Consider the following 25,370-nt stretch of genomic DNA (forward strand, 5'->3'; position numbering starts at 1 on the left):
GAGAGATATTGGGTGACTGTCCAGGGCAGCAAACTGTCTTTTTTTTATTTCTCTTGGAAGCTGCTTGCCCGCACTTCCTGCTTACTGAGGTAACAGTTTTATTCCTTCTCAAGTCTCTGATGGAGCTGAAAACTAGGTGGTTACAGTCTTACTATTAAGCTTAGTTGTTTAGGAGTTAAGATCCTTTTTTTTTTTTTTTTTTTGGTTTTGTTTTGTTTGACTTTGTTACTTCTGCAGCTCCTACACCCAAGATACCACACTTCAGGGTAAGACAAGGCCGCAAAGCATTCATTTATGCCTTTTTTGACATAAGATCCTTTTAAGAACTGGTTTGTTGTAACACACACAGAAAAAAAAGATGCTTTTAGTCCTAGATAGATGTTTTTAAGTTGATAGAGATGAGATATGATAGTGATTGATTTAGATTCAGAACTTTAGACTCAGCAAGATAGGTGAGAGATGATGTTTTCTTCAGGTTTGCCAAATACCAGTAAGCTAAATGCTGTAAATGCAACTTTTATAAATGGTTTTCCTGATTGCTTCATAATCGTTCCTTTTTGTTTTGTTTTCTTTTTCTTTCTTTCTTTCTTTCTTTTTTTTTTCTCTCTTTTTTTAGAGGGTTTCTCTGTGTAGCCTGGCTGTCCTCAATTCTCTCCAGACCAGGCTGGCCTCGAACTCACAGAGATCCGCCTGCCTCTGCCTCCTGAGTGCTGGGATTAAAGGTGTGTGCCACTACGACTGACCATAATTATTCTTACTGTAGGTAATTTTTTACACACACACACACACACACACACACACACACACACACACACACACACGGCCTTTTAATGGACTAAAAGGGGGAATTGTAGAGGAATATCTTATAGGTTGTATGGATGGTAGCCATTGTCAATAAAACCTCATTGGTCAATGAGTTGGCAAAGAGAGAGAGAGAGAGGAGAGAGAGGAAGAGTGAGAGGAGGGGGGACGAGAGAGAGGAGGAAAGAGAGAGGGGGAGAGGAAGAGAGGGAGAGGAGAGAGAGGAGAGAGTGAGGAGCTGGAGGATGAAGAGAGAGGGAGAGAAGAGATGGGGGAGGGAGGAGAGGAGGAGGAGAGGGGGGACGAGAGAGAGGAGGAAAGAGAGAGGGGGAGAGGAAGAGAGAGAGAGAGAGAGGAGAGAGAGGAAGAGTGAGAGAGGGGGGACGAGAGAGAGGAGGAAAGAGAGAGGGGGAGAGGAAGAGAGAGGGGAGAGGGAGCGAGGAGAGTGAGAGGGGGGGGATGAGAGAGAGGAGGAAGAGAGCGGGGGAGAGAGAGAGAGAGGGAGAGAGAGACAGACAGAGGGGGGAGAGAGAGAAAGAGGGGGAGAGAGAGAGAGACAGACTTCCTGAGGGAGGGGGAATTCTAAGCAGGAGGAGGAAAGGCTTTTTGCCAGGAGACACAAAGGGAGACAGGCATGACTGTGGGTCTGGGAGGGCGGCCGCCGTGGGGCTGTGTGAGGAAGGTGTAAAGCTTACCTTAGATGAGCTAGTTGAGACTCTGCCCAACTAAGGCCTAAGCTTTGAAATTTTTAAGAGGTCTTGGCATCTTTATTTTTATGGTCTGAAGGTCACCCTGAGGATTAGGTCAGCAGGAGACATAAGCTGCTGTTTTTCAATACCAGACCTTACTTACACTTTGCCCTTTTGTTTTTATTACAGAAGAAATGCTGGGATTGTTCTTGAAGTTTGTTAAAAGTTCCAAAGCCCCGGGCTCACAACCCATGTTGGATGAAACAAAACAAACAAAACAAACAAACAAACAAACAAAAAACACAACTCAGTGACTCAGCAGGAGCAGACAGTATGCCGTGTCCATCACTGGCTTGGGGCTGAGGGGGGTCGGTCGGGCCCTTGGTCTCCAGGCTGACACCCTCGCAAGCCCCACTCTAACTAGCTCCTGTCAGCCCTCAGGCCTTGTTTGTTCATCCTGACTCCTCAGCAGCTGCCTCGGGTTCCCCTGCTGACCTCCCTGGAATGCCACCTCAGTCCTGAGGGGTTCAGTGGGTGCTCAGCTCACACAGCCACCATGCCCTCCTAAGGCCCTCCTCTTGCATTCTTCTCTCACTCCTGGCTTGTTTGTTGTGTTTAAGACGGGACCCTCTGGCAGCTGAGGTTTCTCTGGAGCTGCACCCTGGGCAAGACTCAGACCCTACCGCAGTGGAGGGTGAGTGGGTCCTGGAGCGTCGATCCTTCTGGCAGTGTCAGCTCCGCACACAAGACTGGCAGGTGCTCTACAGCCCAGCCATGCTGCAGGACTTATTTCAGAAAAGCATTGTGTAGAATCTGCTCTGTTGCTAGGGCAACTGCACTTCAGCCCCTGCAGAGGAGCCCATTGGCCGGCCAGGTCATGGCGAGAACACAGTGTGGAGAGGTGCGACCCGAGGAGGCTGAAGGTCGCACAGCGCTGGGGTTCTGTTTTAGCCGGTGATGTGGTGTGCTGGGTGCTATATCTGAGGAGCCCTAGTTCTGAGGAAGGTCCCCAATTCTTCTTGCGCTGTGGGCAGGCCTTGAAGGCTGACTTTGTTCGTGGTGGCTCTACTCTTTGGGGGCTTCAGGCAGGCTCAGGTAGTCCAGGCTGGCTCTGTACTCACCCTGAAGCCAAGGATGACACCTCGGGCTACAGGCCCTCCCACCTCCACCTCCCAAGTGCTAGGATGATGGGTGTGTCCCACCCCAGCAGAATGCTCCTTGGGTTTCTTCAGGGCAGGTGTCCCTGGAGCCAGCCAAGCCTTACGCTGACTTAGCCAAAGGAACTTAACTGTTTCCTGCCTGGTGCGGGCTCTGCTCCTCCTGGCTTCCTGACAGGACCCCTGCTGCCCCAGAGCCAACAGGAATGTTCGACTGGGCCTTGGATGCCGAGATCGGCAGGGAGCTGGACACAGCCATTGGCCCTGTTGGGGAGGTCGCACCTGGCGCTTCGGGAGGATTAGTGGGAGGGGGAGGGGATGGGGGAGAGGGGGTGCCGTGCTTTGTAGGGGAGGGCAGCAGGCTGCTCTTGGAGAGGGGCTGGAGTGAGAGTCTTGGGTGATTCAGCAGGTGGAGCTTCTAAAATTCCTGCTCACAGCACCCGAGGCTAGAGCTGGGGAGAACAGTCGGGGGCCTGTGCGTGCAAAAATGCTAAAAACAATATTGGGAGATTGAAGTCAGCTGCTCTGTGAAAGGCGCCATACCGGGGGCTCGAAGCGTTTTCACCCCAGGGACCAGAGGGCCTGGAACATTCAAACACCAGAGGAAGAAAAGTTCCCAAAGAGCAGAGCACACGGAGGAGCTGATAACATGGGACAGCCTTTGTGCTAAGTGAGGAACCAGGGAAATCGGGCTGCTCGAGCCAGGGCATCGCCTCATGATTGTGGGTGAGGCTGGGCTGCGCCTCCCTGCCTGGCCTCCAACACTGCTGCGGAGATGTTTGCTATTGAGATATGAAAAAAGAATAGAGGCCAGAGTGAAATAGGAAAGAGGGACAGGAGAGACAGCTCAGTAGGTAAAGGATCTTGCTGCCAAGCCTGAGAGCGTGAGTTTGATCCTCCAGTCTCAGTAGAAAAAAAAAGAAACAACTCCTGGAGCCTGGCGTGGTGGTGCACGCCTTTAATCCCAGCACTCGGGAGGCAGAGGCAGGTGGATCGCTGTGAGTTCAAGGCCAGCCTGGTCTACAAAGTGAGTCCAGGACAGCCAAGGCTACACAGAGAAACCCCGTCTCAAAAAACCAAAAAGAAAAAAAAAGAACCAACTCCAGCAAGCTGTCCTTGGTGTCCACATGCCCTGCAGTGGTGTGCATCTGCAAACAAACATATACAAGGCATCGACCTTAGAAAATAAGGGAAAAAAAAAAAAAAAAGAAAATAAGGGCCGGGTGTGGTGGCACACGCCTTTAATCCTAGCACTTGGAAGGCAGAGGCAGGTGGATCTCTGAGTTCAAGGCCAGCCTGGTCTATAAATCGAGGTCCAGGACAGGCAGAGTTACTCTGAGAAACCCTGTCTCAAAAAACAAACAAACAAACAAACAAAAAAACCAACCAAACAAACAAAAAAACCCAATAAACCATTAAATATTAATTGATTAATTTAAAAATAAGGGTAGGTGGGGTCCAGGAGGAGAGAGGGCATGAGAGGGTTCCCGGGCTTCTTGCTTGACAAACTAAACACTGGGGATGTGGAGGCAGGAGGATCGGGCGTTCAAGGTCATGCTGAGCTATATAGCAAGTGGGAGGCCATCCTGGGCTACGTATGAATTTGTAACAGTCCTGACCCCTAAATTAAACATGCTGTGGCCATAGGAGCCAGCCAGGTCTCCATCACCCAAGAAATGAATTCCCCAAGAGACGCGAAGGTGGCATACGGGGTGCATGGCTTCCAGGACGCCATGAATGCCCAGGGCCGCACACATCATATTGTGTTTGCACAGAGCCGCTGGCATTCTAGACTTCTCTGTTCGTACTGTGTGAGGACAGAGCCTCTGGCACACTCAGCAAAGTCTCCAGGTCACGACCCCAGCTGTCCACGTATTCGTTTGTTGTCCTGTTGTTTTCAGACAGGAGAACACTCCATAGCCTGGATGAGTCTGGAACTCATAACATCCCCCTGTCTCAACTTTCTGAGGCCACTGCACCTGGCCTGCTCCTGAAGAGTCTGTAACAGGGTAGATGCATCTCTCTGTAGAATTTTCTTATACTATTTGTCTAGGGACCCATGACTCTGAACTAAGGCCATAAATCTTCAATAAGAAAATAATTCCTTTTTGAATATTTTCCATCTATGGGTTCATGGAACACATGGGTTCATGGAACACAGACAGCCAATTGATTATGCCATACCCTATTGCACGTGAACACACACACACAGCAGTTTTATTTGTTGTACTCAAAAGCTGGAAGCAATCTAGCAATCCACCCACTGGGAAAGGACATTGTGGCATGTCCTTGCAATGGAATACTACTTGGCAGTGAAAAAGAACGAACTACTGATATACACAAAAGCTTGGGGAGATAGCTAGACAGCAGCCAGACTGCCTTAAGACCCTGTGTCTAAAATGAAAAATAGAAATGGATGTCTGGGTGTGTAGTGCAATGGTAGAGCGGATGCCTAGCACACACAAAGCCAAGGTGTGAAGGATGCAGAGCAGGGGAAGGTGCTGTCTACCCGGCCTCCTGAAAGCCGCAGTGAATTAGCAGAGGCCATGTGGCTGATTGTAAAAGAACCATATTCCCTGATGATCTGCAAACCGTAAATCCAAACTCAAGCAATCACCTCGTCCCTGTGTCTAGTGAGGCCTCGGAGAATCACTTCCCGGAAGCTCCAGCAATCCTTGGGGCTCTGTGTCCTGCAGTCACCTCATTTCTCCCTCTGCCTTGGTTTCCCCTGTTTCTGGGTCCCTTGTACTATTTTTTAAAATTCCTTCGTGTTGGTGGGGGTGGAACCCTGGGCCGAGCCACGCTGCCAGCCCAGATGACCAATATTTGTTTTGGCACAGGGTCTACTGTAGCCCAGGTTGGCCTCAAATGCACTACACTGCGGAGATTGACCTTGAAGTCCCGAGCCTCCTGTCTCCACCTCCTCCGTGCTGGGGTGATGACCCTCGGTTCCTCTGCCTGTAAAATGGGAAAAACCTCACGGTTCTCAGTCGCCAACCGCAGCTCTATAAGGTCCCGCAGGTTTCCCTTCGTGGACATGGACGGAAAACCATCCCCTCCTGGTTTGGGTGCGGGTGGGAAACGCAGGGACGGCAGGGGCGGGGCCTGTGTCAGTCAAGCTTATTTCACACTCGTGTCCAGCCAACCAGGGAGGAAGCTGCTGGCCCGCGGCCTGCTGTTGTCGTCTGGGGCACTGCCCTCAGAGGTTGGTCTCCAGATCGCGCCCCGGGGACAGCGGGTGGGCCTCGTCGCCTGGCCGGAGGCCAAGGGGCTTCTTGGTCGCAGCAGGGATGTCTTCCGGACCCTGGGAGAAAGGGGAGAACATCACATACCCGGCCCAGAGTTGGTCCCCGAGGACTAGGTAGGCTATGTGCAGGGTGGCCCAGCACCCCTCCACCAGCTCAGCCACTGTCCAGGCTAGGCTGGTAGCCGAGGCTAGGGTCATCCTCTGCATCACCTCCCCGGTGCTGCGCACGCGCTCCCGCCCCAGCTCTGTTTCGTTCCTTTCGTTCCTTTTTTTTTGAGACTGGGTCTCAATTTGTATCCCAGTGTAGCCTCAAACTGGCAGTGATCCTCCTGCCTCAGTGCCGGGATCACCACCTGCCTGTGCACAGGTTCATTTTATTTTTATGTTAAGAGCCTGATTTGCCTGCGTGTGCGACCAGGTACTTGGTGCCTCAGATTCCGGGGGACTGGAGTGTGACAGTTGTGCACACCATGTGGTGCTGGGACAGGACCAGGTTCACTGTGGGCCCAGCTGTGCCTCCAGTCCCCCTTACTGTTGCTTGAAACAGGCTCTCCTGGGGCCCAGGCAGGCTTCAGGCCTGTTCATAGCTCAGGTTGGCCTCAAACTCCTGACCCTGCACGCCACATTCCTGTCTTTAGTGTCACATGCTGGAAAGCCTCTTCTTTCTTTGTGTCACCCTGGTATCTTGACCCGAGGTGATACGGTTTCCCACTTTCAGGTCATAGGCTCTGCAGTACCCAGCCCAGCTCCCCCCCTCCCTGCCCTACCCCCACCCTCACCCGCCCCAGCTCCTTATGTAATTTTGAATTAAGTAACATTATCTTAAGAATATTCGTAAGTGTCTCTTTCGAGGGGAAACCAGTTTCCCCCGCCACAGGCAGGAAATAATTGTTTAAAAAAACAGATAAGATAAAAATAGACAGTGCTCATGTGTGCTGGCCTCGGGGAAAGGGACAGCTTTAACCATGGAGAGGAATCTGCCGGCCCCTGAGGCCACACCCTCCAGGTCCCCACAGCCTTGGCGTCCAGGGACCCCAGCTGGATCTGACCTTCATAAGGCTGTCCTCCAGGGTGATGGTGTCCTCCTTTGGGGCCACAGATGCTGTCTGCCGAGCGAGGTCCCACCACAGCAGTCCAGGGTCCAGAGAGCTACGTTTGGTGGGGCCTGAGGGGCAGGAAACATGGGGACTCGAGTTGGGTGCTCTCCCAGCCCCATGCCAGCCATGGCTGCCCACCCTGTCCTCCTGAGTTGCTTTACCCTCTGTGTGAGGGGTCGAGTCGGTTTTAGTTTTTGTTTACTTTTCTCTTTTGAGACAGGGTCTCCAGCTATAGCCCAATCTGTCCTGGAACTTCCAGCAATCCTCCTGCCTCTGCCTCCTGAGTGTTGGCATCACAGCTTCGCACCTCAGCTGGCTGGGAGTGTCCAGCGTTCTGCCCACTCACTGTTTCAACCCTAGTGTCTAGTTCAGCAACAGCCTGATGTGTCAAGTTGCGAGAGCAGAGGAGCAAGCCAGGCTGGGCTGTGGGTCGGTTTTCGAAGGGCTCCAGCTTGGGGGTAGAGAGCGTGCTATGCATGGCACCCTGACTTCCACCCCCAGCACCACATAAGCCACGTGGAGAGCGGAGATGCACCCAGGAGCAGGTAAGTGGGGGATCCCAAGTCCAAGGTCTGCCTCAGCTATGTAAGGAGTTCGAGGCCAGCCTGGGCTACGTGAGATCCTGTTTCAAGTGGAAATACATGACTGAAAGAGAAGTTTAGCATCTGTTGAATGTGGTGATGCCCACGTGCCACCAAAGTTCTCGTAAAGTTCAGGCAGGAGAATCTTCACGAATTTGAGGGTCAGCCTGTACTACAGGGTGAGACCTCCGTCTTAAACACAAGCCACGGGGCTTCCTAGAGCCCTGGAGCCTCCACAGGCTGAACTTCGGCTTCAGGACAGCGGACAGCACCCCACACGCCCCCACCCAGGCTACAGCACCGACTCTCCTAAAGAAGAAACCTACCTGCCTCTGTTCCCAAATCTGCAAAAGACAGAACCAGCCTTGTGAGGCTCGGGCGTCTCTAGGATGACTCGACTGTGCCAGCTCACAGGCCAAGGGGAGCCTCTTCCAGCTGTCCCTTTGGCGAGTCGGGCTGGGGGTGGATGGAGGCAGGAGCACTAAAGGCGGACCCCAAGGAAGACCACCCCCCCCCCCGCACTTACCGGTTAGATAGCTGATAAGAGCGCCGCAAAGCACAGTGGTCAGTGTCCCCAGAGCCCCGTAATACAGATAGGAAATGGCGTAGAAGGTGTCTGCGAGCGCAGGGCGGCGCTCGTCCATTTCAGAGCTAGGGTGGGAGAGGAGGGCATGAGATGCTTTCCTCTCCCCCGCCACCCTCCCCCCCCCCCCCCCCCCCCCCCCCCCCCCCCCCCCCCCCCCCCCCAACCCCCCCCCCCACCCCCCCCCCCCCCCCCCCCCCCCCCCCCCCCCCCCACCCCCCCCCCCCCCCCCCCCCCCCCCCCCCCCCCCCCCCCCCCCCCCCCCCCCCCCCCCCCCCCCCCCCCCCCCCCCCCCCCCCCCCCCCCCCCCCGTCGCCTATCCACCCATCGACTGTGTCAGATGGGCCCTGCTTCGGCCATGCCTCGGCTGTGTGCAGTAGCCAGGGCTCTCCTCCTTCCGCCCACCTTGGCTGCCCATTGTTACTGCAATTAAATTCAACTGAATGCTTAGAAAGAAACCTGGTCACGTGCCGGGCGTGGTGGCTCACCCCTTTAATCCCAACACTCGGGAGGCAGAGGCAGGCGGATCGCTGTGAGTTCGAGGCCAGCCTTGTCTACAAAGTGAGTCCAGGACGGCCAAGGCTACATAGAGAAACCCTGTCTCGAAAAACCAAAAGAAAAAAAAAGAAACCTGGTCATGACCTCCATGGCTGCGCACGAGGAAGAGGGCCCTGGATGCGCCCTCTGCAGCAGAGGCATGCTCAGAAAAAAATGTCAGTGGGACCTGACCAAGCGTCAGAGAGTCTCAGATTTCCTCTTCTTTCTAGAAGGAACCCAGGATGTCTCCCCTGCTGGGAAAGTGTTCACCCACCGAGCTACATCCCAGCACAGGCCTCTTTTTGGGACAGGGTATAGCTAAGTTGCCAGGAATGCCTTGAAGTCCTAGGCTCCTGAGTGCTAGGATGAGAAGCCTGTACACACTCGGCCTTGTGCCTGTACACACTCGGCCTTGTGCACAAAGCTTTTTATTGAGATTCTGCTCACAACAGCTCCAACTGGGATACCACCCACATGTCTATCAACCGCTGAGCAGTTACACACAAGCGGTATATCCATTCAATGGAATATTACTCAGCCATGAAAAGGAAAGGAGCAATGGTGTGTCCTTCAATCACAGACAAACATGGACGTACTTTCAAAACAAGGCATGACCCAAAGCATAGTCTAAGATTTCTGTTCACAGAAAGCACCCGGTAGAGGTGGGTGCTTAGAACATGGGTCCTCCCAGAAGCTGGGAGAGTTAAAAACAACAACAACAACAACAAGGAATTTATTAATGTAGCCTAAGTTGTCTTCAAATTTACACTGTAGCCAAATGCGGTCTATGATCGTGCTTGCTGCCTTGACTCTAAGGTGCTGGGAAGACAGGCGTGTGCCCCTATACCCAGCTACACCTAAGTTTTTTTTTATATATAATTTATTTATTTATTTTTAATTTTATGTGCATTGTATGTCTGTGGGTGTCAGATTTTGGAGTTACAGACAGTTGTGAGCTGCCATGTGGGTGCTGGAAATTGAACTCGGGTCCTCTGGAAGAACAGTCAGTGCTCCCAACCACTGAGCCATCTCTCCAGCCCTACACCTAAGTTTTTATGGTTGGTTGTGTAGCATGTGAATTACATCCCCAATAAAAATAGAATAATTTAAAAAGACAGATCTGTGTGAGTTCGAAGCCAGCCTGGTCTATGAAGCGAGTTCCAGAACAACCAGGGCTGCACAGAGAAAGCCTGTCTCAAAAAACAAAACAGAGAAAGAGAGAGAGAGAGAGAGAGAGAGGAGGAGGAGAGAGAGAGAGGGAGGAGGAGAGAGAGAGTGGAGGAGAGGAGGAGAGAGGAGGGAGAAGAGAGGAGAGAGAGAGAGATGGGGGACGCGTTGGAGCACACTTGTCATCCCAGCTGGCAGCAGGTGGAGGCAGGAGGATCAGCGGTTTGTTCAGGGTCCTCTTTGGCTACATAGAGAGTTCTGGGGCCAGCCTGGGCTACATGAGATTCTATCTCAAAGTACTAAATAAATAAATAAAAGCAAAAGTAAGTCAATTCCTCTGCCTTTGGCCTTTCCACTCTTCGGTTAAGTGCAGCTCACCTCCCTGTAAGCTCTGAACTTGAACGTGGCCCAAGGGCCTTTGCACAGACTGTGTTTTTTGTCCCCTAGGAATTCTCTTTTACTGGCTCCCAGTCCCTTCCGGTTAACACCTTGACATTACACCGGAACCCCAAACCCAGGCTGCTCACCTGGGGATCCCGCTGGAGGCATTGGTGGCTCCGGAGGGGCCCAGGAGAGCCGAGGCGTTGGTGCAGCCGAAGGCTGAGGTAGGTAGCACCCCCATGGTCTGCTCTCCAGGCGGGTACAGTGTGGCACCCACGGCCACCCACAGGGATACAGCCAAGCCTGCTGCCAGTCCGGAGAGGACGCCCTGGGAGTGGGGTCACAGTGAGGGGCGGGGCCTCCTCACCGGCCACCCACAGGCCACCCACCGCCCTCAGCACTCACCGGAGTGTTGCAGGCTGGGAGCAGCACGCCCAGCGTGAAGGCTCCTAGCAGAGGTCCACTAATGACACCCATCACGGTGAAGGAGCCCTGAGAGGCAGGTGGGGAAGGGTTGGGCTTAGCCAGCACCTTTCGGGACTCAGTTTACCCTATGAAATCCCACTACTGCCCTTGAGACTGCTCTGTGCCCAATTTCCTCAATTCTGTTTCTCCCCCAAGGCTGATAGACAGAGACAGTGACGGATGGTCTCACATGCGCCCTGGACTTCTCTACGTACGAAGCTAAGGCTGGCTTTGAACCCCTCATCTGCCCGACTCAGCGCCAAGTCCCCCACCGCCAATGTCCTCAGCGGCCCGAGCATCTCCCGGAGCGTCGGCTGGCACTGATTTTCGGGGTGCAGGGCAGATGGGGTTGGGAGTCTCACCTGGAGCACACCGCCTCCCAGCAGGGAGGACAGAGCAGCCACGGTAAGGCAGGCTGAGCCATAGATGAATGCTGTGGGGGAGGGCGTGGCACAGTCAGTGTGGGGTACCACCCTGGTGCCAAACCCCAATGTCCCAAACTTACAGAGCCCTTTAGAGATGAAAACTAGCTTTCGAGGTGCCAGGTGAGGCATCCTTGGCTTGACGAGGTCTTCCACGGTGACGGCTGCCATGGCGTTGATGCTGGTGGACGCGGTGCTTTGCGTTGGGGAGAAAAGGGTGTAGAGCTTCAGGGCTCAGCGCAGGCGGCGGACAGCGCACGCCCTCTGCGCGGCGCCACCTCTCATAACTGACGGACGTGGCCAAAACATGGCATCCTCTCAGGGGGTCATGGCCAGTCAGTAAGGAGCAGAGCCCCTGGGGGCTGAGCTGCAGGTGGAGGACTGGGGGGCTGGCGGGGAGCAGGGTGCTCACCTGAGGGTTCCACTGTAGGCACAGGCCAGAAAGAGCCCGGGGACTCCAGGGAGGTCCTCAAAGATGTCCAACACGAGCAACGGCATGTACTGCGGAAGACATGCGGGACGAGGGTGTTGCTTTCTTTTTTCTTTCTTTCTTTTCTTTTCTTTTTTTCTTTTATTTCTTTCTTTGTGTGTGTGTGTGTGTGTGTGTGTGTGTGTGTGTGTGTGTGTGTATTGGGCAGGTCGCCCTCAGCTACACAGTGAGTGGCAGGTCACCCTGAGCTACAGGAGACCCTGTCTCAACAGCCCATCACCCCCCCTCAACAGGAAGAGTCCTGTCATGGTGGCCTGAGGTTTCATCTCTCCTTAATGTCCTCAGGGCTATTTTTGTGACCCATAGTACAAATGTCCCTCTTGCCTGTTCACCCCCCCCCCCACTATGGCTCCCCACCGCCTCCCACCGCTCACCGCCCCATCCTCCCCCAGCGGGTCCTCAGGATGTTTGCAGGGGCTGTGCCTTCTATAAGTGGGCGGGGCTTGATCTGGGTGAGCTCACCTGGTCGGGAGCTGAGATGCGGCCTGTGAGGAGGGGGTCGCAGTCTTTGTAGTAAGCAAACATGACTATGCCACAGCAAGCCGCACTGGCCACAATCAGGAAGAGGCCCAGCTGGTTGACAAGCAGGGCCCTGGGGGGATGAGGTGGCCTTAGGAGTGTGTGGAAAGGGGCCAGCCTTGTCCCGGAAGCCTCTGCGTGGGTCCCTCACCTGCATACTCACAGCTTGGCCTTTCTCTCCGTGTGGCAGGCCACATAGCGCTGTACCTGGGCTTGGTTCACACCATACATGGAAAGCCACACCATCGTGCCACCTACTATGAAAGTCCACAAGGTGTAGCGTCTCCGAGGATCAGGGTCGAAGCTGGGTAGGGAAAGAGGCAGGTTAGCAACCGTGTGAGGATGTCACCCTCCCCAGACCATCCATGGTGATTCCTAAGGGGACATTTACAGTGAGTTTTGACATTTGAGTAGGAGTTTTCTATGTGTTTTCTATGTAGAGTTTTTTTTGTTTTGGTTTTTGTTTTTTCAAGACAGGGTTTCTCTGTGTAGCCTTGGCTGTCCTAGACTCGCTTTGTAGATCAGGCTGGCCTCGAACTCACAGCGATCCGCCTGCCTCTGCCTCCCGAGTGCTGGGATTAAAGGCCTGTGCCACCACGCCGGGCCTCTATGTAGAGTTTTGTTCTCCTCTGAGACACCTGCGTGTGAGGTCTCAAAAGCTATCATCCCATCACCACAATGCCGGGGAGGCTGAGGGCCAGATATGGGGCTAGCCTGGGCTGCAGAGCGAGGCCCCGTCTCTTACTCCATCAGGTTGATCCGAGAATGGTTCTGAGCGAGACTGAGCACGTTCCGGGGCCCCCCCATGAGCATGGCGCCTCGGGCCAGGATCACCCAGAAGCCGAGGAGCATCACCACAACCTGGAACACATCGGTCCAGACCACAGCCTTCATACCACCCTGTGTGGGAAAGGGGACACAGTCACAGGGCTGCTGGGACGGGGCTGAGCGGGGATAGGGGGGTAGGGCGGCAGGGGGGGGTGTTGGAGACGGAAGACCTGCCCCAGCTCACCCAGCCTGGCTTCCCCTGTAGAATAAGGTTAGGGTACCTTCCCATGGTTGGATGCAGGGCTAAGCGAGATAACGGATGAAAAGGGTGGGCTGGGGCTGGAGCGATGGCTCAGTGGTTAAGAGCACTGCCTGCTCTTCCAAAGGACCCAGGTTCAATTCCCAGCACCCACATGGCAGCTCACAACTGTCTATAACTCTAAGATCTGACATCCTCACACCAATGCACATAAATTAAAAGTAAATAAAATATTTACAAAAAGAAAAAAAGTAAAGGGTGAGCTGGCCCTGGCCAGCAAACATGTCAACATCTATTATTATCTTTTTTATTTATTGTTTGTCCTGTGTAGCCCAGGCTGGCTTAGGACTAACAAGCCTCCAGCCTTGGCCTCCCCAGCGCTGCTGTGACTGGAGCCGGCAGCTATGTCTAGTTTTCACATGTCGTGAGTTCTCCCCGCCTTTTCCTGCCATTCACAAGAAAGCTGAACCCGCAGCGCCAGGAACAGCAACACGCCAGCCCCCTAGGTGGCACAGCCAATCACGGGACCAGGAGAAAAAAGCAGGACATAAGCCTTTAATCCCAGCACTTGGGAGGCAGAGGCAGGCGGATCAATGTGAGTTTGAGGCCAGCCTAGTCTACATAGTGAGTCCAGGACAGCCCAGGCTACAGAGAGAAACCCTGTCTCAAAAAACAAAAAACAGGGGTTGGAGAGATGGCTCAGAGGTTAAGAGCACTGGCTGATCTTCCAGAGGTCCCGAGTTCAATTCCCAGCACCCACATGGTGACTTTCAACCATCTATAATGAGATCTGGTGCCCTCTTCTGGCCTGCAGGTGTATATTACATACATAATAAATAAATCTTTTTTTTTAACAAAACAAAAACAAAACAAAAAACAAAAACAAAACAAAACAGGGCAGAGTCTCAGCCAGCTTCAACTGAAACCAGTTCGCCGCTGGGCAGGAGCCAGGAACAGCACAGGCTTGCTGATACCTTGGGAAGGCAAAGCCCGGCCTGGCAGGATGCTGGATCCAGCCACACCTGACGCTGGCACGTCCGCAGTCCCTACCTCTGGAGCCAGGAAGCTGGAACGATGCTACCCGCCCGGGGTCTCCCGTGTGTCAGTGGCCACCACCCACTCACCACGGTGGTGTACAAGGTGCAGATGATTCCCGTGGACAGGAGTGACGCCCAGATGTCCAACCCGGTCACTGCAAAACACACCTCCTGTCAGGCCTCTGTCATCCTGCCTGTTCACTTGGGGTCTAGCCTGGGCTCCTGAGTTCCCGGCCCCTCCCCTACACGCCAGTCATACCTTGGTTCAGAATGAGAGCAGGAGCGTAGATCACGATGCCTGTGTACAGCATCTGTGGGTGGGGAGGGCCGTGGGCTCAGAGGCGGGGCCAAAAGGAAGAGGGCGGGCCACACAGAAGAGGGGCGGAGCCAGGATACAAGAGGACGATTTTAGGTGGGATTGGGGTGGAGCTGGACGGGAGGGTAGCCCTAGGCAGGATGAGCGCTGAGGTGTGGGCGTGGTCCCCGTAGGACCCAAGGGAAGCCGAGCGGGGCCAGGCGGGATTGGGGTGTGGCGTGAGGTCAGGTTGGGGCGGGCGGTGAGCGCGGCTGGTGTGGGCGTGGTTGGGCAGGCAGCCCGCCTACCGTGGCCACCAGGTACTGCAGCGTCCCGCAGAGCCGCACCTCTCGGCTGAAGCGCAGTTCTAGGTACTGCAGAAGGAGCGAAGGACTAGATGTCACCGGGCAAATAACCCCTCAGCCACCTTTCCCGGGTGCCTAGCTGCGCTAACAGTCAGGGTCTCTCTGTAGGCCAAGCCGGCTTTGGGACCCGCTAGTACTGAGTTGTCTGGCATGCTCCTTCAAACTGTCACTACCCTTGTTGGACGGTTGCGGGGTGCCCAGTTGTACCCACAGACTTGAGACTGGGGTCTCTCTAGTGAGTCCAAGCTGGCCTGGATCTCGTGGCAATCCTCCTGCCTCAACCTCCCTAGCGCTGAGACTAAAACCATCCCGTTTTCACTACAGTTGTTGAATGGTTGGGAAATCCTGCGGGGCCCTGCGCCTTGCTGCAGACGTTTGAACCGTGTGCGGGTGAGAGTGGGTGGTTGGTTAGTCGGGGCGCACACGGGGACAGGTGTCAGCGTGAGGCCACCGACCCGAGGCTGCTCCAAGCTGCGGGACCCGGACTCTCGCTTCCTCCTTCCTGGCTGTGACTGGTGCCCGCGGCTTCTTCCCGGAATATTCCAGCGGGACCGGTCCCCTACCTGGTAGGTGCTGGTGAGGCCCAGGCGGTAGAAGATCGGCAAGAAAAGAAAGGCGGTGAGCAGCGAGTTGAGCAGCTGGCCGGCGCACATCCACAGGAATTTGAGGCCATAGCGCGCTGCCTCGGCGGGGACCCCGAGCACCTGCACAGCGGACATGAAGCTGGCGGCCAGCGACAGCCCCACTGGCACAGCTGCCAGCTGCCGGCCCCCAGTGAAGAAGTCGTCGGCGCTGCGCTGGCCGCCGCGGGCCAGGCCGACCCACAGCCCGATGCCCGTGGACACGAGCAGCATGGTCGCGAACACGCCGTAGTCCCAGGCACCGAAACTGGCGCGCGCCCTGGCCTCCGCGCCCTCCATGGAGACAGGTGACTCGGCGCGGGAAGGATGCAGAGGACGTCGGAGACCCTCAGAGCGTCGCAGTGCGTGTCCCTGAAGGGCCGTCGGTCCCCTCGCTCTGCGCGGGGCGGATTTATTGGGCTCCCGGGTCAGTGCGGCTCCGCCTCCCCCCTCCCCCCGTCTGGGAGGCGGGCGCGACCCGCACCCTTTATGTCCTGGGGCGAGCGGGCCTGTAGAGGTGCGGGCGGCGGGGCGACGCTAGGGTCTCCAGACATTTTCGCCCATATCCAGGGCCTGTCCCGTGTAGTGTTATGGACAGACGGGGAGGACCACGGAGGGTTCGGACCCGCGCTCACACAGCCTGCAGGGCCTTGGTACCGGAGCTACGAAGAACCCAGCATTGGGGTTCACTTTGGGGGGCCTTCCGGGATCCGTAAGGAAAAGTGAGGTGCCCGATCACCTCCCGCAGTGGGCGTCTACCTCTCTCCCTGTGTGAGAGGGAACTGTCCAACCTTGCCCTCCAGCTAACCCGGTGGGAGGCACCTACCACTACTTGGAAAAATTTCTTCCTTCTATTTAGGACTCAGTTTCCCCATCTGTACCAGGGCAATCTGGACCTATCGTGTGCAGCTCAGGATGCCAGGGAGTCCTGACCTTGCCTGGGCCTACCGGGCAGGGACAGGGACACTGCACCACACCTGGCCTGACTCTCCTCCCCCTCCCTTCCCACAGGCTGGCTTCGAAGCTGTAGCAATCCTCCTGCCTCAGCTTCCCTAATGCTGGGATGACAAATGTGTTCCCCCCCCCCCCCCCCCCCCCCCCCCCGCCTACAAGCTCCTTCACTCGTTTTCTCCCTTCAAGTGCTAGTACTTTGAAGAACTGGGTCCAGAACATGAGTTTGCTGGTAGTGGCTTTCACGGGACCCAGGACTTGACCGGGCCTGGGGCGGTGCAGAAGTGTCACCGGGGGACCCTTCCCTGGTGAAGTAGTTCTGGGGTGTCGTGGTAGCGCCCCCGGTTTGGGGGCCTTGCAGGCAAACCTAAGCTCGCGCCCTCTAGTGGCCTCATAGGCTGTAGACCACAGCAAGCGGCCCAGGGCACGGGCCTGTAAGAGCTTGGAGGACTTGCAGGTTTGTGAAATGCTTCAGGACGGTACAGCAGCGGGAGATGGGATGGGCACGAGGCATCCTGAAGCCCAGCAGACCTGCCGCTTTTGCAGAGGGAAGCAGGCTCCAGGTGACTTGTGGACCACACTTGCAGTCATGTCCAGTGAGGAGCAGCCAAGTCTTATACCCAGCATTCCAGGACCAGGTAGTTGGGGCTGGTTGTACAGCCTTGGCTGAACTGGGCAGCTCAGTAGCCAGGCCCATGTGTGCACCACTGCAGCTGTCCTTACTGACATGTATGCAGGCGCCTGTAGAAACCAGAGGCATCGGGTGCCCTGAGGCAGGAGCTACAGATGTGGGCCCAATGCAGGCGCTGCAGACCAAGCCGGGTCCTTTGCCAGAGGATCTCTCCTGGTTTCCTCAGGGTCCAAGCTCCAAGGGCAACTCAGACCACTGCACCCACCCATACCTTGTCCACAGGGAACCTGTCTCAGAGTTGGGGGGGACAGGGCGCTCAGCAGAACCAGTCACTACTAGACAGGGGCAAGAGAACACAGCTAAAATCTTTCTTTTTTGGAGCTGGAGATGGCACCATGACAAGAAACAGAAAAGGCTGCTCTTGGAAGGGGTCCCCAGCACTCATAGCTCAGGTCCAGGTTACCAGAAGCCCTGTCCTGGTCTCCTGCACACACACCTCAACTTTATTTTCTGATAGTGTCTCACAGTAGCTGGCACTGGATGGCCTGAACTCAGGAGACCCATCTGCAGTGCTGGGATTAAAAGGGTTCATATGCGGGCAGACCACCTTCCCCAGAGCTAGCAACCATGGCTGTCTGGAAGCTCAGCACTGTCCTGACATGCTTCCATAGCAGTCATCCTCCATGAGCCCGGTAGATGTCAGGGCAGCAGTCAGCAGGGTGTCCCCAAGGTGGTGTTATAGCTGACACTAACCCGCCAGAGGCCTGTACCCAGCAAATACACTCCAAGATCTCACCCCCCCACCCGCTCCCCAGTGTGTCACCTAGCACACTCCTGTGTAAAGCCTGAAGGTTCAAGGACCCCCCTGGGCTTGGCTGGTCTCCTCCCACCCAGAAGAGGCTTAGGGCCAGCAGGATAAAGGGCTCAACCAGGCCCTGGACTCGGATTATGTTCATGCCTGGAATTCTCAGGCCTGAGCCGGCGGCACAGCCAGCAACCTCTCAAAGTGTCACACACAAGGACCACAACCATAGAAGAGGCCTGCGTGTAGCCACCAGGGACCTACTCAGGGACACAAGCACACAAGCAGAAGGCGCACTAGCATTTTATTCATTGCGTCTCTGGGTCTAGAAGAAGGTGTTGGGCCTCTTGGTGGTGAAGCGCGGCTTGTGCTGGCGCCGCAACACGCGGTGGGGCAGTGGGAACTTGATCTTCGAGTCCTGTGGGGAGAAGAGGGATGAATGTCCAGGGACCATCCATGCGCAACCACCCCCCGCAGGCCTGCGTCAGCCCCCACGCGGGCCACTCACGTGGAACTGCTTGACAGCCGGCCGGCGGCACTTGCCAGCTGCAATCTCCTCCACCTTCATGATCTGGATGGAGTGCGCGCGGGCACGGTGCCGGGCACCCATGTCGCGGTCTGTGGAAAGAGAAAAAAGTCAACCCCAGCCACACAGAGCGCCCTCAGAACTGTAGAACCTCCTGATTCACTCTGGGGGGCACTGCACAGCCCCCCAAAGGCGACGAAAGCCCCTTTGCTGTGGGCACCACTGCTGAACAGCCACTACAGGCAGCGACAGTTCTTGGGATGGGTGCCAGAGGTGGACCAAGGGCTGCAGACTCACAGCACTGGGTGACAGCGCCAGCAGTGGTCAGGTCCCGGTACTCCCGGTACATGTTGTGTGTGCCACTGCGGGAGTCGTAGCGCAGCCAGATGCCGAAGTTCTTTACACGAAGCGGGGACTTTTCAAACACCTGTGGGTCATAGGGAGGCCGTGAGGCGTGCTGTCCTGGCTCCATGGTGCCCAGGCACTGTCCCGTGGGGTCCCAAGCCGCACCTGCCCGCAATACACTATCTCCCCGGACGACTTCTTCATCTTCTTCAGCTGCGACACGAAGTACCAGAAGCGGGACTTGGCCACCACGTGGTTGGGCGCAAAGATGCGCATTCGGTACAGCGGTGGCGTATGGCACTTCGGGGTGGGCAGGCAGCGCCCCACCACCTTGTACTCCCGAAGCTGAAAAGGCATGTCAGGGAGAGACGGTTGCTGGGGCGGGAACCTGCCTGGGGCCCATCACCACTCCCAAGCCACCACCCTCACCTCACCCATGGCAGCCACTTCAGAATTCATGTGCCCTGCTGTGGAGCTGCCTCGGTTTCCCCAGCTCAAGAACCTAGTTCACATCGGGGGGGGCCGGGCACTACCCTCCCCGAAAGCTGCAGGCTGTGCCGGCACATGCCTTTAATCTCAGAGTAGGCAGACCTTAGAGTTTCAGGGCGCAGGGAAACCGTCTTTGGGGGAGGCGACAAGGATAATGACTTCTGAGGACCGCGGCTCTGCTCCGGTGCCTCCAACAGGCAAGCAGCCTGGGCAGCAATCCCGGCCACGGGGCTAGCCCGAGATCCTACACCTTAGTCTACAGTTTGCTTTTTTGTCCTTCCTAAGCGTCTGGCAGCCGGGCCCGTCCTCCAATTTGGAACTAGCTGAGGATGACAAGCGACGGGTTATGTCTCTGCGTCAAGCTCCGGGCGTTCGGTGCTGGGAACGGGGCGCAGCTCGTGCTTGCCAAATGCTCTCTACACCGAGGCCCAGGTCCGCCTCCGCGTCCACCTAAGCACCCCAGGGCAGCTTCGAATTTGAGGGGGGCTGCCTCACGCTCCTGATCTCTCCAGACCGATGGTCGAGCTCCTGGACAGAGCGCCTTTTTCTACGCTGCTAGAACTCGCGATAATCCTCCTGCCCCAGCTTCCCAGGAGCTGCTAGCACTGCGTGCGCCACGTCCACGGGGAACGTCTTCCCTTTCTCGGGCAGGAGGGTCGTGATCGGTCGGGGAAGCTCCCGGCCTCGGCTGCCGGCGAGCCCCGGATGCACGCGGCGGCCGCCATGTTGGCCATCCACAGGCCGTGCGCGCGCGGAGAGCGGCCCGCGGGCGGTGAGCGCGCCCCGGCCGCCGTACACGCCGCCACGCCGGCGGACGCAGGCACCCCGCAGGGCCCCGTCCCCTCCCTCCGCCGCGCCCCCGCCGCACCGCGGCCGCCTTACCGTGCCCGACGCCTTCATGGCGGTCCGTCCTGCTTCGCCGCCACTCACAAAAGGAAGTGTGGCTCTCTGCGCAGGCTCTCACCATACGCACCGACGGAAGTCCCGCCCCACGACGCCGTGCGTCCATTGGACACGCACACCAGCGCTCTGAGTTGTTAGCGTCTGTATTGGCTGGCAGATCAGTAGGTAGCCGCCCTGACGCCCCTCCCGGCCAGACTACAATTCCCATGAGGGAGCGCGACGGGCTCTTACAAGTTCCTCCGGGGTGACGACCCTGCGTCTCCGCGCGGGGGGTGCTGGGAATGTAGGGGCTATGTGGTCTCTAGTTCGAGTCCCGCGTTCTTTCTTCCTTCTTTTCCTCCTTCCTTTTCTTTCTTTCTCTATCATTTGTTTTCTACCCATTTTTTTTCGGAAGTTGTTGTATTAGTTCTTATGTTAGGCGAGTGCGTGTTTTGCCTGCGTGTACGTCTTGTGCCTACGGAGGCCGGAAGAGGGCGACAGGGTTTCTCTGGCTGTTCGCTTTGTAGACCAGGCTGGCCTCGAACTCACAGCGATCCTCCTGCCTCTGCCTCCCGAGTGCTGGGATTAACGGCGTGTGCTCCACCACTGCCCGTCCTTTTTTTTTTTTTTTTTTAAATTTTATTTTATTAATTTATTCTTATTACATCTCAGTTGTTATCCCATCCCTTGTATCCTCCCATTCCTCCCTCCCTTTTCCCCCTTACTCCCCTCCCCTATGACTGTGACTGAGGGGGACCTCCTCCCCCTGTATATGCTCATAGGGTATCAAGTCTCTTCTTGGTAACCACGCCTGTCCTTATCTTACTATTTGTTAGGACAGGATTCATGTTCCCAAATCAGCCTGTAACTCACTGTAATTCTCCTGCCTCATGTTCCTGATTGTTGAAATGCAGGAGTGTGCCACCCGCCGGCCCTCGTAAGCAGCTCTCTTCATAGGATCGAATCACAATTGTGTCACTATCTTCTCAACTTTGTCCTTTTCCTGACCAGGGTCCCTTACTTGCTGGGAAGCGGCCGCTTTATTCGCAGTGTGTCTCCGCTAGCGGCCTCTAGGTGGCGCGCGCCTCCCTCTGCCTCAGCTGCCAGGGGGGCTTACCTGGTCTCTGCGCTGCTAGGTCCCCCACTCCCATAGAGCGCAGGCACAGACAAGCGTGGGGCCTCAGTTTCCCCAGCCATACTGACACTCCTCGGTCCACAGGATCGTTGTAAGATCTAGAAGTCGGGCGTGGTGGTGCATGCCTCAGGTCTTACAAACGGGAAACTGAGGCAGGAGGCCATCTTACAACTCCCACCCCGCGCCCTACCCCGCTCTCCGGCACGCACACATCCCGAACTAAACAGCATGTGAACATCACGCTGTGCTGAAGTAGACATTCTATAAGATGCAGGACAGATCCTGGGGTGCAAGCTGTACCCTGAGAGAGCACCGGAGGGAGTGGAGAAACAGGAGCGCGAGGAAGAAGGTGGTGTTGTCCACCGGCCCACCTTTGGCCTTGAGCAGGGCCTTGGTGTGAGTTCCCATCTACAAGGCCACAGCTGGAGACAGGACAGGGTTCAGGAGTTCTACCATGTTTGGCAGGTATCTCTTTGACCTCTCCTGAATGGTGACAGACAGGCTCCAGCCTCACAGACCTCCTTCTCCAGCTGGACCCCTTGTTGGTATGAGTTTGTCACACATTCCTGTGTCAGTATTCTGGACTTGAAGGCTTCCGACTGGCCTGTTTCCTCTGCCTCTGCCCTTGTACAGTGAGTGTAGCCTGTTAATCTGGGATCTCGGGCACCCCACTTTGATCCCTAGGTCGCCAGGCAGAGGTGTCCTCGCCCGGTTCTCTACAGTCTCTGCGCCTTGCAGGATTCTGCAGCCAGTCCTCAGAGCCCCAGGGGCCTTTAGGCTTACTGCTTGGAGCACCCACTTGAGACCGAGGAGGTTGAACTATTGGCCAAGTCTACGAAAGCAGGCTGTTAACCTTGCTGTCCAGGCCATGTGGGGCAACCCTTCCAGGCTCTATAATGCACATTCCAGGTAGCACCTGGCCACGGTAAGTTGCTGCACTCTGCAGTTGATTTGAAGTGAAATAGACTCAGGGCAGAGGTAAAGTTAAGGAGTTCCGGGGAAAATGTCGCCTTGGGTATGTATTCGAAACTTCCAGGCCATGGTCTGAGTAGTCGGAGGAGGGGAGTGTGGCTGGTCTTTACTACTTTGTGGGTTCTTCTTTCTTCCACCCTTTCAACACCCAACACTGGACAGGAGAGAAAAAAGGATGGACAGGAAAAGAGATCCCTGAATAAATTCGGGGGTCAGAAAGGGAGCATCTTTTTTGGGGAGGGTTCAAGACAGGGTCTCTCTGTGTAGCCTTGACTATCCTGGACTCGCTTTGTAGACCAGGCTGGCCTCGAACTCACAGTGATCCACCTGCCTCTGCCTCCCGAGTGCTGGGATTAAAGGCGTGCGCCACCATGCCTGGCTGGGAGCATCTTATCATTAGACTACTTCCCACCGATTTGGGGGATCGCGTTCCTTGGAGCAAATTTGAGCCTCGCTATCAGGAAATCTAATTTCTTCCTGTATTTGATTCTTCTTTGCACATGGCTCCTTAACAAACTGCAACCAACCAGCAACCCCACCTCTCAGGGCCCTAGGGTTTATATATTCTCTGAAAAGTCCCCAGAACTCCGAACATCACACACTCACAGAAACAATCTGCAGCTGGCAAAACCACCCCAGGCAAACCATAGTCAGCAGCTGCGAAGTAGCCGCATGCCTGGGATTAAACCAAAAATAGATTCTTATTATATTTCTGTTTATTTGTTTTGTTTTTTACTTTTTCTTTTTCTTTTGTTTTTCAAGACAGGGTTTCTCTGTGTAACAGCTCCGGCTGTCCTGGACTCACTCTGTAGACCAGGCTGGCCTCGAACTCACGGAGATCCACCTGCCTCTGCCTCCCGAGTGCTGGGATTAAAGGCGTGCGCCACCACACCTGCCTGTGTTTGTCTTTTTTCAAGACACCTCTCCAGACCCAAATTATGAACTTTTGAAGTCTTAGCATAGTAACAGTATAGAGAGGGAAAGAGATCAGAAACAATTTTCCATCATTCTGTGTCAGCATTTACGTGCCTTAAGTCATTTTTAAATCCTCATAACTTAAATTTTTACATTCTGAAACCATAAAACATGTTCTTAGACCTTTATAACTTGTATTTACATATCTTTACATATTTTTGTTTGTTTTGTTTTTGGGTTTTCTAGACAGGGTCTCTCTGTGCAGCCCTGGCTGTCCTGGACTCACTTTGCAGACCAGGCTGGCCTCGAACTCACAGAGATCCACCTGTCTCTGCCTTCTGAGTGCTAGGATCAAAGATGTGCACTGCCATGCCCAGATATTAAAATGTTTTCTTAAAATATTTAGGGGCTGGTGAGATGGCTTAGAGGTTAAGAGCACTGGTTGCTCTTCCAGATGTCCTGAGTACAATTCCCAGCAACCAATTGGTGGTTTACAACCATCTATGAAGGGATCCGATGCCCTCTTCTGGCCTGCAGGTGTACATGTAGACAAAGCACTCCTGTATTTACAAATAATAATTAAATAAATAAGAACACCTTAGCCAGGTGTGGCGGCACACGACCCTAACAATAGCTTTCATATCCTCTGCACTTTTCAACTTGAATTTATAAACCTTAAAAGGTTTTCCCAGTTGTCCTAACTTCAGGCCTTTGTAACTTGGTGAGTGGGAAAGGCTGGGGGCGGAGAGTGGAGGTGGGCTGCTCCACTGACCATTCATAGATCTGGGTTAGTTTATGAGAAGGCGGTACACAGAGACAACAGCAGCACTAATGGAGTGAGGGTCCTGGACCAGGTGGCAGGTTCCGTTGAGTGTTGTAGGATGGAGAGGTGGGGCCCTGAAAGCAGACAGATGGAAGGGGTTGGATGGGTGGATGGAGGCCTCGGAGGCGGAGTGAGGTGTGTGCGGGGGGGGGGGGGGGCGGTTGGAGTTTGGAGATGCAGGCAGAAGGGGCTCTGGGGTGTAATTAGAAAGAGGTCAATGGGGGCTGGAAACACAGCTCAGCGGTTAAGAGCACTGACTGATCTTCCGAGGACCCAGGTTCAATTCCCAGCACCCACATGGTGTCTCCACAACTGTCTGTGACCTCAGTTCCAGTATCTGGCACCCTCACACAGACATACATGGAGGCAAAACACAGTGCACATGATTTAAAAAGAACATTTTTTAAAAAGAAGAAAGAGGTTTATGACGTGCAGTGAGGGAAAGAGAGGTGGTACCCCACACAGTGGGACTGGCTAAGGAAGTAGGGATGGGATCCGAGGTTTTGGGACTTCAGAGAGTGAAAAGGGTATGGAAGGGAGGGGTGGGGGGGAAGAGTTCTCGGGAGCTGTTGTTTGGGTAGAAGGCAAAATTCATGAGCAAGGGAGTGGAGAAAGGAGAGGCACAGAGGAAAGAGAAGGAACAAGGTAGGGGTGGGGCTGGAGGGGTCTGCAAGACTGGGTGCGGGAGAGGAGTGAAGGTAGTGAGGTGACCTGACCCTAGAAGTGAGACCCTAGGCGTCTGCAGACTGAGCTGCGTGGGTTTAGGCAGCTCAGTCAACGTCATCAGAGAAGGACGAGGAGCGACAGCAGGAGGCGGAACTCCACCGGCCTTAGTCAGCCAAAGCCGCTGAGCTGTTTCCATCCCGGGCGGCTGCGCTCCCGTGGCCTCCGTGGCCGGGCAGTGCTTGGTCGGCCGCTGTCACCGGGGCCTTCGACTGCCAGGCCCAGGTCTGAGAGCTTTTTCCTGTAGAGGAACTTGGAGGCAGTGACCTTGCTTTGATCAGACAGAGCAGGGCAATCAGCCCAAAAGTGTTCGCAGTTTGAGGCGAGTCCGGCAGCAGGCGGGGCCTGGGGCAGTTTGCCCAGTGGTTAGCGTGACCACTCCAGGTCGGCACAACCCATCGGTCTTCTTTGGAGACCTTAGCGCTCCCGTTAGGAAGGGACAAACCTATTATGGGGAACTTAAACATCTTAAACGTCACTTAGATTTTTGAAGAGTCTGAGGATCATCTATTACGTAAGTTCAGGTTTAACCTTGAAAACACACAGAGGAGGCTTAAGAAACCTGTCATTAAACGCATTGCACAGCCGAGAGCAGAAGGGAACAGGTGGGAGCAATGGAAGATCGCGGGCGTGGAGAGAATGTGCCCTGGGACAGCAGGCGGGACTGCAGCTCCTGGGGGGTGGGGATGGGGGGAG

At 55.3% G+C, this 25,370-nt stretch overlaps 2 protein-coding genes and 2 non-coding genes across 4 annotated transcripts; all 4 read right to left on the minus strand.

Annotated features, from left to right (window-relative positions):
• Positions 1–220: 220 nt before the first annotated feature.
• Positions 221–352, minus strand: LOC127210401 (small nucleolar RNA SNORA13). Its single transcript, XR_007833309.1, has one exon. It is a non-coding gene; the product is annotated as a small nucleolar RNA SNORA13 (small nucleolar RNA).
• A 5,350-nt stretch (positions 353–5,702) lies between these two features.
• On the minus strand, positions 5,703–15,852 carry Slc5a5 (solute carrier family 5 member 5). The gene is made up of 15 exons (XM_051169580.1): positions 15,424–15,852; positions 14,804–14,869; positions 14,460–14,511; positions 14,288–14,355; positions 12,882–13,036; positions 12,300–12,440; positions 12,080–12,209; positions 11,540–11,628; positions 11,211–11,323; positions 11,068–11,138; positions 10,646–10,732; positions 10,387–10,568; positions 8,099–8,223; positions 6,944–7,059; positions 5,703–5,951 (listed from the first exon to the last, which is right to left on the minus strand). Exons 1-15 carry the CDS (start codon positions 15,778–15,780, stop codon positions 5,847–5,849), a joined length of 1,857 nt encoding a protein of 618 aa, XP_051025537.1. The 5' UTR covers positions 15,781–15,852; the 3' UTR covers positions 5,703–5,846.
• A 2,302-nt stretch (positions 15,853–18,154) lies between these two features.
• Positions 18,155–20,240, minus strand: Rpl18a (ribosomal protein L18a). Its single transcript, XM_051169571.1, has 5 exons — positions 20,107–20,240; positions 18,901–19,080; positions 18,688–18,817; positions 18,373–18,482; positions 18,155–18,282 (listed from the first exon to the last, which is right to left on the minus strand). The coding sequence occupies exons 1-5, from the start codon at positions 20,122–20,124 to the stop codon at positions 18,190–18,192; spliced, it is 531 nt and encodes a 176-aa protein (XP_051025528.1). The 5' UTR covers positions 20,125–20,240; the 3' UTR covers positions 18,155–18,189.
• Positions 18,531–18,661, minus strand: LOC127210400 (small nucleolar RNA SNORA68). The gene has a single exon (XR_007833308.1). It is a non-coding gene; the product is annotated as a small nucleolar RNA SNORA68 (small nucleolar RNA).
• Positions 20,241–25,370: the final 5,130 nt, after the last annotated feature.

The sequence above is a fragment of the Acomys russatus genome, chromosome 27, assembly GCF_903995435.1.
Source record: "Acomys russatus chromosome 27, mAcoRus1.1, whole genome shotgun sequence".
NCBI classification, from domain to species: domain Eukaryota; kingdom Metazoa; phylum Chordata; class Mammalia; order Rodentia; family Muridae; genus Acomys; species Acomys russatus.